An 11,385-nucleotide genomic window follows, 5' to 3' on the forward strand; every position below is an offset into this window, starting at 1 on the left:
CACCTTACAAAAGTTTCATTGGTCGTTCGGTCAACTTCTTTTATTTCAAAATATGCAGCGATTTGACTAAACAAAAGAAGACAAAGAGTGGTGTGGGAATCATGACATTTTTCATGAATAGCCAATGCAAATATTTAGTGATGTTAATTTCTTGGTAGTACACAACTAGTAAACATCTTCATTAATTATTTTGGCAGTACCTTAGTATCTCGATTGTTCTTTCCATTAATGGATATCTAGGTATTTTGGTTTGCCTTATGCCACTGAGCAAGTAAATCATTCGTCTTAGACCATGTACAACACCTGATTAAGTGTAAGCCTCTAAGGGATGTTTCAAAAAACAATCAAGTCAAAGAGAAATTTGTATTCGCTCATGCATTCCATTCCCTAACCCCATTCACATGCAGGTGGACGACATTGTTTCAAAAGATGTACGTTAGCATGTCATTTCAGTAATTTGAGGCGGACTTAGAGGCCCATATGTATTGGATGAAAAACATGTATATATTGTTAATGCTCATAACGCAATGTATTTCTGACAATCCGCAGATGTCACATTTACCTAACATTTGAGTGATCGTTAATCGATCATACGAGTTATTGGTACGCCAACCTAGCTGATGTGTGATGTTCCATTAATATTATTTTTCCATTTGATTTTTTTGCTTCATGTACTCATATGTACGTAATATTCGAAAACAATTTTTTTTTCTAAATGTGTGGCGGCAATGCACATGGTTTCATCTAGTTGTTAGAGCAGTGTTAACCGTACCATTGCACAAAAAGAGTGGGACAAGATCAACATATTATCTTCACCCTTTGGAAACTCCTCATTTCAACAAACTCCACCATTAGCGATATCTGACCATTTCTTAGCCGATGGTGTAATTTCAATGGTGCTCATAATGTTATTGCGACTATTAATAAACAAAACAAACTACCACATGTAATTTTGTTCTAACTTTATACGGGTTTCAGTTGTTGCTCGATCGTTATAGCCATATTTGGTTTGTCATGAGATTTTCTCACTTGTTGACCTACACGTTGATACGCCCATTTTGCATCGCTATTTCTTATTATAATTTACTCTTTGTGATTGATATTTTGCACATCATAGCTTGATTGTAATGTCTTTTTTTCCAAAAAAAGAGAAAACATGGCTGCGCTCTCTCCAGCGAACAGTGAACGTTCGCCAGTCACCGTTTTCCGTCACAAAACTATTCGGATCAGGCAAAGACTATCCTAGCCTCGCAAGACCGTTCCGTTCCTCCGAAATTTCAAACCATCCCGCCCATGTGCTCACCCCAGCCCCATCCGGAAAGAAAACCCGGTGCCAAACCCACGCCTGGACCCACCCGCCAGCCACACCCGAACGCGTCACGCGTCACCCTTCCACACCCGTCTCGACTACGCGACCCCCGTCCCAACTTTTTTTATACGCACGCCATCCATTTCCATTTCCATCCCCCGCCGCCCGCCCCTCACCCCAAATCTCAGCCCCCAACGTCTCTCTCAAGCAGCTCGCCTCCTCCCCCATCCGCGGCGATCTAGGGTTTCGCCCCCCGCCCCCGCCTCCGACCCCGCCTGCGCCGCGATGGACGCGCTCTCCCTCATCGACGTCTCCGGCGAGGAGGACGACTTCCTCCTCGACCTCGCCTCGCCGCCGCAGCACCCCGACCCGCCAGCCCGCGCCGCCCCAGGTGAGTCAGCCAGCGCGCCGTCCGCCGCCTCCCGTTCCCGTGCGTTTCCATTTCGGCGGGGATCTGCGCGCCGGTTGGTTGGTGCCTCCGATCTGACGCGCCGCGCTGCGGTTTTTTGTTATTATTAGGTGCTGCGGTGGTGGGCGCCGATTCGAAGCGGCCCGCCGTCGGATCTCCTCCTCCTCCTCCGGCGGTGGCGGGCGGGCAGGCCGTGGATCCCGCGGAGCAGGCCCCGGAGCGGGCGCAGTCCCCGAAGAAGACCAAGGGCGTCAACCTCCGCAAGAGCCTCGCCTGGGACAAAGCCTTCTTCACCAGCGAAGGTTTGTGCGTCGCCTCCGCAGACCAGCCAAACCTCTGTTGTTTCCTGACTGCTGCGTGTTAGTATGATACACATCACAGGCTCATGGATCCTGATCTGGGTTTCTACCACTCCTACCAGCTCCTAACATTTCCCTTCGTTTTCTGAAAAAAATATTGTCGCCTGGACCTGTGCATTTTGATGTAGATAGATAGAATCCATTACCATTTCCCTTTCCAGCTATGTACTTGTCTTTTGTTATATTATTAGACCTGTGCATTTTGATGCAGATAGATAGAATTTCTTACCATTTCCCATTCCAGCTCTGTACTTGTCTTTTGTTATATTTGGCCTTGTGCATTTTGATGTAGATATACAGCAGTTCTTACCATTTCCCTTTCCAGCTCTGTACTTGTCTTTTGTTATATTAGACCTGTGCATTTTGATGTAGATAACTAGATATACAGCAGTTCTTACCGTTTCCCTTTCCAGCTATGTACTTGTCTTTTGTTATACCTGTCACCCTGATGCGTTGATTGATAGCAGCTAACTATTCCTCCTGGTCTGGGCAGGTGTTCTCGATACTGAGGAATTGGGCATTGTAAACAGCACTTTCCGCAAGTCGCAGGGTTCTAGTCTGCTGCCAGGAATAGCAGAGGAAATGAGGAGGTCAATGGAGTCCACCACCTCCTCGTTGGAAAGTGAAAGCTTTGTGCTGGAAAGCCTTGAGACTGAGCTGTTTGACAATGTCCGTGCTTCGATTCAGAGAACGCTTGGGAAACCTGATAAAGCTCCTATTGTGGCTTCTGGAAGCTCAAAAACCCCTAGGTCCGCAGCAAAGGCGCCTCCTGTCACAGGTAAGATTTCTCAAATTCAGAAGTTGGTGCAACACACTTATTTCTTATGCTGTAACTTCAGTGAGCATTGTCTGCTGTTTTTTACTAATGTGATTGCTTTGTTGCTACTTTCCAGTGAGAAAGGGGGTTGATCGGATACCTCAGACTCAGAGCAAGGTATGTTATCACAATTCTTCAGTGATTTGAACCCACTTTCCTGCAGTCTGTAATCATTACTAATCAATACTTGTTAATGCTGCCTCAGATAAGGCCCCCTGCTTCAATAAGCAATGGTTCCGTTGGTGGTACCAAACAAAGGCCCCAAGTCACCCTGAAAGAGCCTGCAGCTGCAAGAGTGGTATGTTACATGCTTGCAGTTCCAGAATATCCATGATCTTTCTGTAGTTTAGCTTAGCTGTCTACCCCTAACTAGAGGTTTAGGGTTTGCGTGATACACCAGGATCTATAATTGTACTCCCTCTGTAAACTAATATAAGAATTTTTAGATCACTAAAGTAGTAATCTAAAAGATCTGACATTAGTTTACTGAGGGAGTAGTTATTAGTAATATGTAATTATTTTCGGCGTGAATCTGTTTTTAAGAGCCTAGCCATTTCTTGCATTTACCGAAAATCAGATTACCTCTTGTGTCTTGTCCATTGAAACCCTGTTCTGGAGTTGCATAGAACTAATTAAAAAAACTCCAGTTAGATAATTTTGTTATCTTTTAGGTTGAACAAAGTCGGCTAATTGCTTGTTTTAATTGGAGTTCCCATTGAGTATTAATATGAAGTTAATATCATGTTTATTCTTTCTGCTTGCGAAGGCTGCATCAAAAGCTGCAGAAGCAAAACCATCCTCAAAGCCTCCCAGAGCTCTGCCAAGAGTTGCTACAATGAGAGCACCGACTAACACAGCTGTCACCTCTGGGATTGCAGACAAAAGAAGCAGCACTGGTGTGTGAATCAACATGCTTAAATTTTTTCTGCCATAAGTGTTAATAGATAGCAAGCCTAATACACTTTTTTCCCTCTTGCAGGAGGTGTAGTCAACAGGCAGGCAGTTGCCAAGTCTGCTAACAGTTCAGCCAGTGTGCCATCTCGGCCTGGTGGGGGCCCAAAGAACAACTCAACCTCAAAATCTGGTGCTTTGTCGTTAGCAGCAAGTCCTTCCTTGCGTAGTGCTCCCATGGCAGGTGGGAAAACAAAGTCACCGACCCTAATCAGCAAGAACAGGACCGCTCAGAGGATCCCTATTCGTTCATCATCAAGATCTGATATCAGCAAGGTTGACCCAGCAAGGGCATCAAGAAATAAGAGTCATGGTGAGAGTGCATCACCGACCATTTCACCAAGCAGTTCTGTGGACAGCATGAGTTCTGTGATTTCTGGGGTTTCAACAGCATCCACTGTAGGGAGAGCGAGTCATACATCTGAGACCTTTAGTACAAGGTCGTCTTCATTGTCCCCTTCCACCAGAAAGAGCAATGACCACCCTCCAACCACACTACGGAGGCCTGTTATTGTTAGAGAAGGACAGGCTTCAGGAGCATTTGCTGATAATGTGAAATCTAATGTCGACACATCAACCCAAGGAAATGGTTTTAAACCATCTGGTCTACGAAGGCCTACACCCAAGATTGGATATTTTGATGCCGTAAGTGAATTGTATGTTTTCTTTCTTGTAATGATGCCAATGCTCTTTATTTGTTCTAACACTCTTGGTTCTGTTATGTCTTCAGGAGAAATCTGTTGAACAAAAAGCCGGTGCACGGGCACAACTGCAACCCACGAAGGTTCTGTTTTCACCGTTGGCCACACAGAACTCTTGGATTCCTTCTACTCCGAAGACAATCCCTGCAACTCTTACCTTTGAGCAAGAAGAACCAAAATCTAGGGCAGCAGCACCTTCTCAAACTAAGGCGTCACCTTCACTACCTCTCAGAGTTGCACAAACTGAGGTAAAACCATCAAAGGTGACAGAGCATGAAGTTTCTCAAAAGGAGGCATTGCCTTTACTGTCTCCAAGAGTTGCACAAACTGAAACGGAACCATCAGAAGTGGCGGAGGATGACATTTCTCCAACTAAGGCATCACCTTCACTGCCTTCTCTTACAGTCGTGCAAACCGAAGTAGAATCTTCAAAGGTATCCGAGAATGAAGCAGCCATGCATGAGTCTGGTCCACTGGTCACCTTCACTGCTTCATTCTCGGAAACTACAGCAGCACCTTGCGAGGACAGCAGTCCTTCACTGCTTCTTGGAGTTGCAAAAATGGAAGTAGAACCATTGGGAGTGATTGACCATGAAGCGGAAACATCAAAGGTGTCGGAGCATGAAGCACACGTGCTGGAGACTGGCCCATTGGTTGCCATGGACATTGCAGAGGACGAGGGGATTCCAGCTTTAAATCAGAATGTCCAGGCCAATGGCGATATCAGTTCATCAACTGTTGAGCTGTCATCATGTACCTCTGGTCAGCAAGAATCAGAAACTACAGCAGCACCTTGCGAGGACAGCAGTCCTTCACAAAACAAGGTATCACCTTCACTGCTTCTTGGAGTTGCAAAAATGGAAGTAGAACCATTGGGAGTGATTGACCATGAAGCGGAAACATCAAAGGTGTCGGAGCATGAAGCACACGTGCTGGAGACTGGCCCATTGGTTGCCATGGACATTGCAGAGGACGAGGGGATTCCAGCTTTAAATCAGAATGTCCAGGCCAATGGCGATATCAGTTCATCAACTGTTGAGCTGTCATCAGGTGCCTCTGGTCAGCCACAATCAGAAACTACAGCAGCACCTTGTGAGGAAAGCGTTTCTTCTCAAACTAAGGTATCATCACCTTCACTGCCTCTTGAAGTTGCAAAAATGGAAGTAGAACCATTGGAGGTGATTGAGCATGAAGCTTGCATGCCCCAGGCAGCCATGGATATTGCAAAGGAGAACATTCCAGCCATGGATACCGCAAAAGAGAACATCCAGCCTGGTGGTTATTCGAGTCCACTAAAGGAGAACATTCTGGCTTCGCATCAAAATATCCAGCCTGAAGAGCATATGACTCCTGTAAAGGGAAGCATCCTGGCCTCACACACAAATGCGCAGGCTATTGGGGAGATGACTCCAATTACTCTCCTGAGCCAGAAGCTGTCCTCCATTTCTCTAGGACAAGCTAATGGGGAGGCGACTCCATTGACTCAGAAGGCGTCCTCCATTTCTCAAGGACAATCTAATGGGGACGTGACTCCATTGACCCAGAAGGCGCCCTCCATTTCTCAAGGACAATCTAATGGGGAGGCGATTCCATTGACCCTGTTGGCGCAGAAGCTGTCCTCCATTTCTCTTGGCGATGCCACCGACTAGGTGTCTTGTTCTGCCAGAGGAACTGAGTTAATCGTATGCTGCTGGTTGTTTTATGATTACATCCTTGTTATCATAAAGAGTGAAGTTAGTACAAAAGGCTGTCCTACATTTTCTTTTGTTTCCTTTTAGCTCTTCAAAGAGTGAGAGTGCTACGAGTGTAGTAAAAACGCAGGATATGGTTGAGAACTGTGATATTCTATTGTGTCCAAAGCACTTGATCCTGGTATGCCAATTGCAGATTTGCGAGTAAAAGCGTATAAATATGATTTCCTTCTCAGTTACTTTTTGTAGTACTCCTACCGAGTACGTATTATTAATAGGCATAGAATGTTCATCAGGGTGTCTTATATATCTGTGACTAGCAATAGTATTGATCAATCGTCACTTGTAATGTAGTAGTGCAGCCTACACAACAATTTACAAGCATGAATACATCTGATCTAACGGCTTCTGATGATTTAACATCACCAAGTCCTACACTTGAGGAACCCAGATTGCACCTGGAGCAAGAATAGATATACAAATGGGTTGGTCGTCTTCATCGTGCCATCATCAGGTCTCTGCCGGAACTTGGATCAACACATCGGAGCTCCGGCGAAAGGTTAATGCGACGGTCAGCAGATCTTCTGGAGGCTTGTTCCCCACGCCGGCGCAGCTCACTTGCTCCTCTTCTTGGCCTCGCCGTACAGAACCACGCCGGCGATGGTCACCCCGTAGCCCAGCATCCCCATGACGGTCACCGGGTTCTTGAATATCAGGATGGAGACCACGACGGCGACCGCGCCTTTCGCGTTCCCGAGGACCTGCAACGGCCAAACACAAGGCGCATGAGCATCACCAGCAGGTAACCTGTGTGTGTTCATCTGAAAAGTTCAGTCAATGAGCATGAACACCATGCTTGGCAGGACGAACCTGGAGGGTGAGCGGGCTGGTGTGCTTGGTGACCAGGAAGTTGGTCAGGTTCACCAGGTAGGCCAGCGAGGAGTTGCCGAGCAGCAACCAGACGAAGCTGGGGTCCTCCCGGGCGAGCGCCGCCGCCGCCCCGAGCGCGTCAGGCTCCATCATCAGCGTCGCCGGCACCAGCAGCACCACGGCCACCGGCGCCATGTACCGGAGCAGGTCCATGGAGTTGAGCTTCTCCCTGCACGCCATCAAATCCCAAGCCCCATTTTCAGCAAATGTACCATCGCGGAGAATAATTTCAGTACTACTACAAGTCAACGTGATGAATGAAGTACTGTATGATGAGTACTATTACTCTTGTGAGGAGAGCAGGATCCCCTGCAGCACGGTCTTGAGCGCCCTCCCCGCCGTCGCGCCCACGCACATGATGAACCCGAAGAGGTGGAAGCTCGGCTCGCCCTGAATGGGAGCAACAATGTCAGCGCACGAGCACATCAAGATTTGGATCCATTCGGAGCTTGCTGCTCGATCTAGTTTAGTTTAGTTTAGTTTGGTTACCCCGGTGGCGATGACGACGCCGGCGACGACGGGGAGGAGGGCGGCGTAGGTGGCGCGGGCCTCGCGGCGGCCCGCGACGGCGTAGGCGATGAGCGCGGTGAAGAAGGGCGTGGTGGCGCCGACGGCCTGGTTGAATGACACGGGGAGGTAGCGCAGCGAGACGTTGCCGGCGACGACGGAGCCGCAGAAGACGGCGCCGAGCACGGCCACCCTGGCCGCCTGCCCGCGCGAGAGCGGCCGGCGCGCGGCGCCGGACGAGCTGGTGGCGGCGGCGAAGGCGGAGGAGAGGAGCGCCGAGGCGGACATGTGGCAGGCGGTGAGGAAGACCGGGTAGCGGAAGCCGTAGACGGAGAGGAGGTACTTGTTGAGCAGCAGCACGCCGATGTTGGACGCGTACCACGCCGCCACCAGCCCCGCCGTCCGCAACCGGCTCCCCGACGGTCCGGACGACGCGGCGGCGTCCGGGCCCGCGCCCCCGCTCCCGGCGGCCGTCGTCGTCGGGAGGAGCGCCCGGTCCTCCTGCTGCCGCATCGTCGGTCTTCTTGCTTCCCGGAGCTGGCTGCTGGCTAGTTTGGTTTGGTCTGGTTGGTGGGCGCGGGCGCGTTGGTTAATTTGGTTTTCCTCGTGCGTGCCTCGCGTTTATATGGACGTGGTCGTGAGTGGCGCCGTGGGAGAGACGACGGGGCCGCTGCCGATCGGGGTTGTGGGGTGGAGATGCTCTATTCAACTAAGGACAATCTGGCCGCTCCCGCCAGCTTAAACATCTAATATTTCTCAACGTCTACCCTATTGAACTGAGCAGTAGTGCGTATTGATTAACCCCTGATTCGTTGCTTCTCAGCTCGAGGAGAGTTCTTTTTTGGTTCTTTTGGACGCAACTCGAGAGAAGGGTTTGCAAAACGTGGCTGCAGCAATGTGGGCCCTACTTGTAGTACAATGGACAGTGGAGCTCAAAATAAGACACCTTTTTACACAGCCCGGCCGTAATAAGGGAGGAAAAAATTTTGTTGCTCGAGGTTGAACACACGCTTCATTTTTCTTCCCGGTCTCCTGCCGATAAAGGTGGCAGCAGGCCACGCAGATTAGTTTCATGATGATGGACTAGTTGCCGGGACGATGGTCACGCATTAACTTCATCAAGCTGCAGCGACTCATGACGATCCGTACGATCCATCACGTCGATCAGACCACGACGGGCGAACCAACGGATCGATATATATGCCGAAGCCGAACGTGCCGTACCGGATCGGGCAATCATGCGTGATGAGGGAGTGAGTGCAACCCCATACCGTGCAAGGAATCGGTTTCATGTACATACAGCGACGACGCATGGAATTGCTCTTGTATAATTTACTCCAGAAAACAAGTTAGCACGGCGATTTGGGGAACATGACAGCGTTGCAAAAGGTCATGATAAGCAGTTCGCACGTTGCACACATCCACGCACATAAGTGTATCCTACTTTCTGGTGGATAAAATAAGCCCATGTCTTCTTCTTCTTCTTCTTCGCTTTTTACACTTTAATTTATACTATTCTTCTCCATTTATAAATTACTTCCATATATTTTTATCTTTCTTGAGAATACCTCCCATTAAAACATGTGTTCACCAATTTTATTTAATAGAAAATGTATATCTCTGTTAACTAAGCTGTGTATACTTCGTTTGTCGCCTTTCTGGGGAATAACTTTTGGGGAAGGTGTTCCGATTCTCAGCTATGCTACAGGGTGAATAGTAAATTCAAAAAAAATACTCCCTCTGATTCAAATTAATTAACCCGGCTTTAATATAGTTGTACTAAATTCACGTTAATTAATTTAGATCGGAGGGAGTAGTAAAGAGAAAAATAAGCCAAACAGCTTTTCTTTTACAAGAAACACGTTCCCGCCTTCTAATTGCATGTAAATTTTCGTGAAGAGACCACATATTTTGTGACCCCAAAAAAAACCCTGCTCTAAAACTAAAGCTTTTAGTGCACTGATTTTTTGTGTGCCTAGGTAAAAACATATACCATTTCTTAACGAAAGTTTGCACGTAATTACAAGAGACGAAATCATCTATCATTAAAAAGCCTTAGATATTTTAAACATTATAATTTATTGTTCGGTATGTAGCACATGAACTCGTACTCCATTTTAAATAGCTGGTAATTTTTGCCCTTAACTATCAATGCCGGGTAATTTTGGTCCAACCATGATTTTGGTTGGTCAAACCCCGAGTAGCCAATTCTCTCTGCCTCGCGAGTAGATCCAGATTTTTTATGATGAACCTAATGATATTGATTTGGTATTGTATATATTCAAATATTTATCTATATTGTTGGTCAAACTTCACAACTTTTGACTTAGGAAAAATTTAATATGCACCACATTTTGGTATAGAAAGAGGAGAGAGTGAGTGGGTCACCCCGACATTCCCGCCTCGAGCTCCTAAAAAGGGCCCTGCTCCATTAATGTTATTGGCCATCTACCCCCTCAAACCAACTACATGATGCATAGATTTTCCTTGTGTATAACTTCCTCTAAGAAGCCCTAGCTCATTTTGGCGTAGACTTTCTCAAAGTCTAGCTTCAAGAGTTTGAGAAAGCCTACGACAGAGTGACAAAGTCATAGAATGCAGTGTTGCCACTGGCCGACGACCTCGAAGAGGCAGGTTATGTCTATTGTCAAAGTTAAAAGTCTACACTCAATTTATATGTCACGCCCAATATGCGACCCTATCCAAAAGGAACTCGAAGGTCCCACCAAGGATAGACCCGCATATTGAAACACTTTTGCAAGGTGGATATCATTACATCAATATTACATAATAGATGGGGATACATACAAGAGGCATACAATGCCACACGAATACAACATCACAATACATCAGAGCATCATCCGACGGATGAATCACAAACAGAAACTCAAACGACATCCACCCTGCTAGCCCAGGCTGCCGACCTGGAACCTATCCCTGATCGAAGAAGCAGAAGAAGAACTCAACGCAAGCAAGCATCGCTCTCGCGTCATGATCATCGCAAAACCTGTACCTGCAACTGTTGTTGTAGTAATCTGTGAGCCACGAGGACTCAGCAATCACATTACCATGGGTATCAAGACTAGCAAAGCTTAATGGGAAAGGAAGGGGTAGAGTGGTGAGGTTGCAGCAGCGACTAAGCAAGTATGGTGGCTAACATACGCAAATAAGAGCGAGAAGAGAACAAGCGGAACGGTCGTGAACTAGTAATGATCAAGAAGTGATCCTGAACTCCTACTTACGTCAAACATAACCCAGAAACCGTGTTCACTTTCCGGACTCCGCCGAGAAGAGACCATCACGACTACACACGCGGTTGATGCGTTTTAATTCGGATCTGGTGTCAAGTTATCTACAACCGGACATTAACAAATTTCCATCTGCCTATAACCGCAGGCACGACTTTCGAAAGATTATACCCTGCAGGGGTGTCCCAACTTAGCCCATGACAAGCTCTCGCGATCAACGAAGGAATAGACCTTCTCCCAGGAAGACCCGATCAGACTCGGAATCCCGGTTTACAAGACATTTCGACAATGGTAAAACAAGACCAGCAAAGCCGCCCGATGCGCCGACAAATCCCGATAGGAGCTGCACATATCTCGTTCTCAGGGCACACCGGATGAGCGAAGCGTACAGGAACCGACGTAACCCAAGTTGCCAAGGGATGGCCCCGCACGGTGCTCTAGTTCGGACCAACACTTAGACAAG

General features: G+C 47.6%; 2 protein-coding genes across 3 annotated transcripts; one reads left to right on the plus strand and one right to left on the minus strand.

The window, feature by feature from the left end:
• Window positions 1-1,473: 1,473 nt before the first annotated feature.
• Window positions 1,474-6,461, plus strand: LOC119321358 (mucin-12-like). 2 transcript variants are annotated; one of them, XM_037595079.1, is made up of 9 exons: window positions 1,474-1,700; window positions 1,829-2,020; window positions 2,571-2,855; window positions 2,971-3,011; window positions 3,100-3,192; window positions 3,661-3,790; window positions 3,874-4,490; window positions 4,576-5,667; window positions 5,755-6,461. In XM_037595079.1, exons 1-9 carry the CDS (start codon window positions 1,595-1,597, stop codon window positions 6,193-6,195), a joined length of 2,997 nt encoding a protein of 998 aa, XP_037450976.1. In that variant the 5' UTR covers window positions 1,474-1,594; the 3' UTR covers window positions 6,196-6,461. The 2 variants fall into 2 exon arrangements, with proteins under 2 accessions (XP_037450976.1, XP_037450972.1); XM_037595075.1 differs by having other exon boundaries at window positions 4,576-6,461.
• A 12-nt stretch (window positions 6,462-6,473) lies between these two features.
• LOC119321374 (probable sugar phosphate/phosphate translocator At3g11320) lies at window positions 6,474-8,224 on the minus strand. Its single transcript, XM_037595085.1, has 4 exons — window positions 7,657-8,224; window positions 7,454-7,557; window positions 7,108-7,336; window positions 6,474-6,998 (listed from the first exon to the last, which is right to left on the minus strand). Exons 1-4 carry the CDS (start codon window positions 8,185-8,187, stop codon window positions 6,852-6,854), a joined length of 1,011 nt encoding a protein of 336 aa, XP_037450982.1. The 5' UTR covers window positions 8,188-8,224; the 3' UTR covers window positions 6,474-6,851.
• Between the last annotated feature and the right edge of the window lie 3,161 nt (window positions 8,225-11,385).

The sequence above is a fragment of the Triticum dicoccoides genome, chromosome 1B (genome assembly GCF_002162155.2).
Source record: "Triticum dicoccoides isolate Atlit2015 ecotype Zavitan chromosome 1B, WEW_v2.0, whole genome shotgun sequence".
Classification (NCBI taxonomy): Eukaryota; Viridiplantae; Streptophyta; class Magnoliopsida; order Poales; family Poaceae; genus Triticum; species Triticum dicoccoides.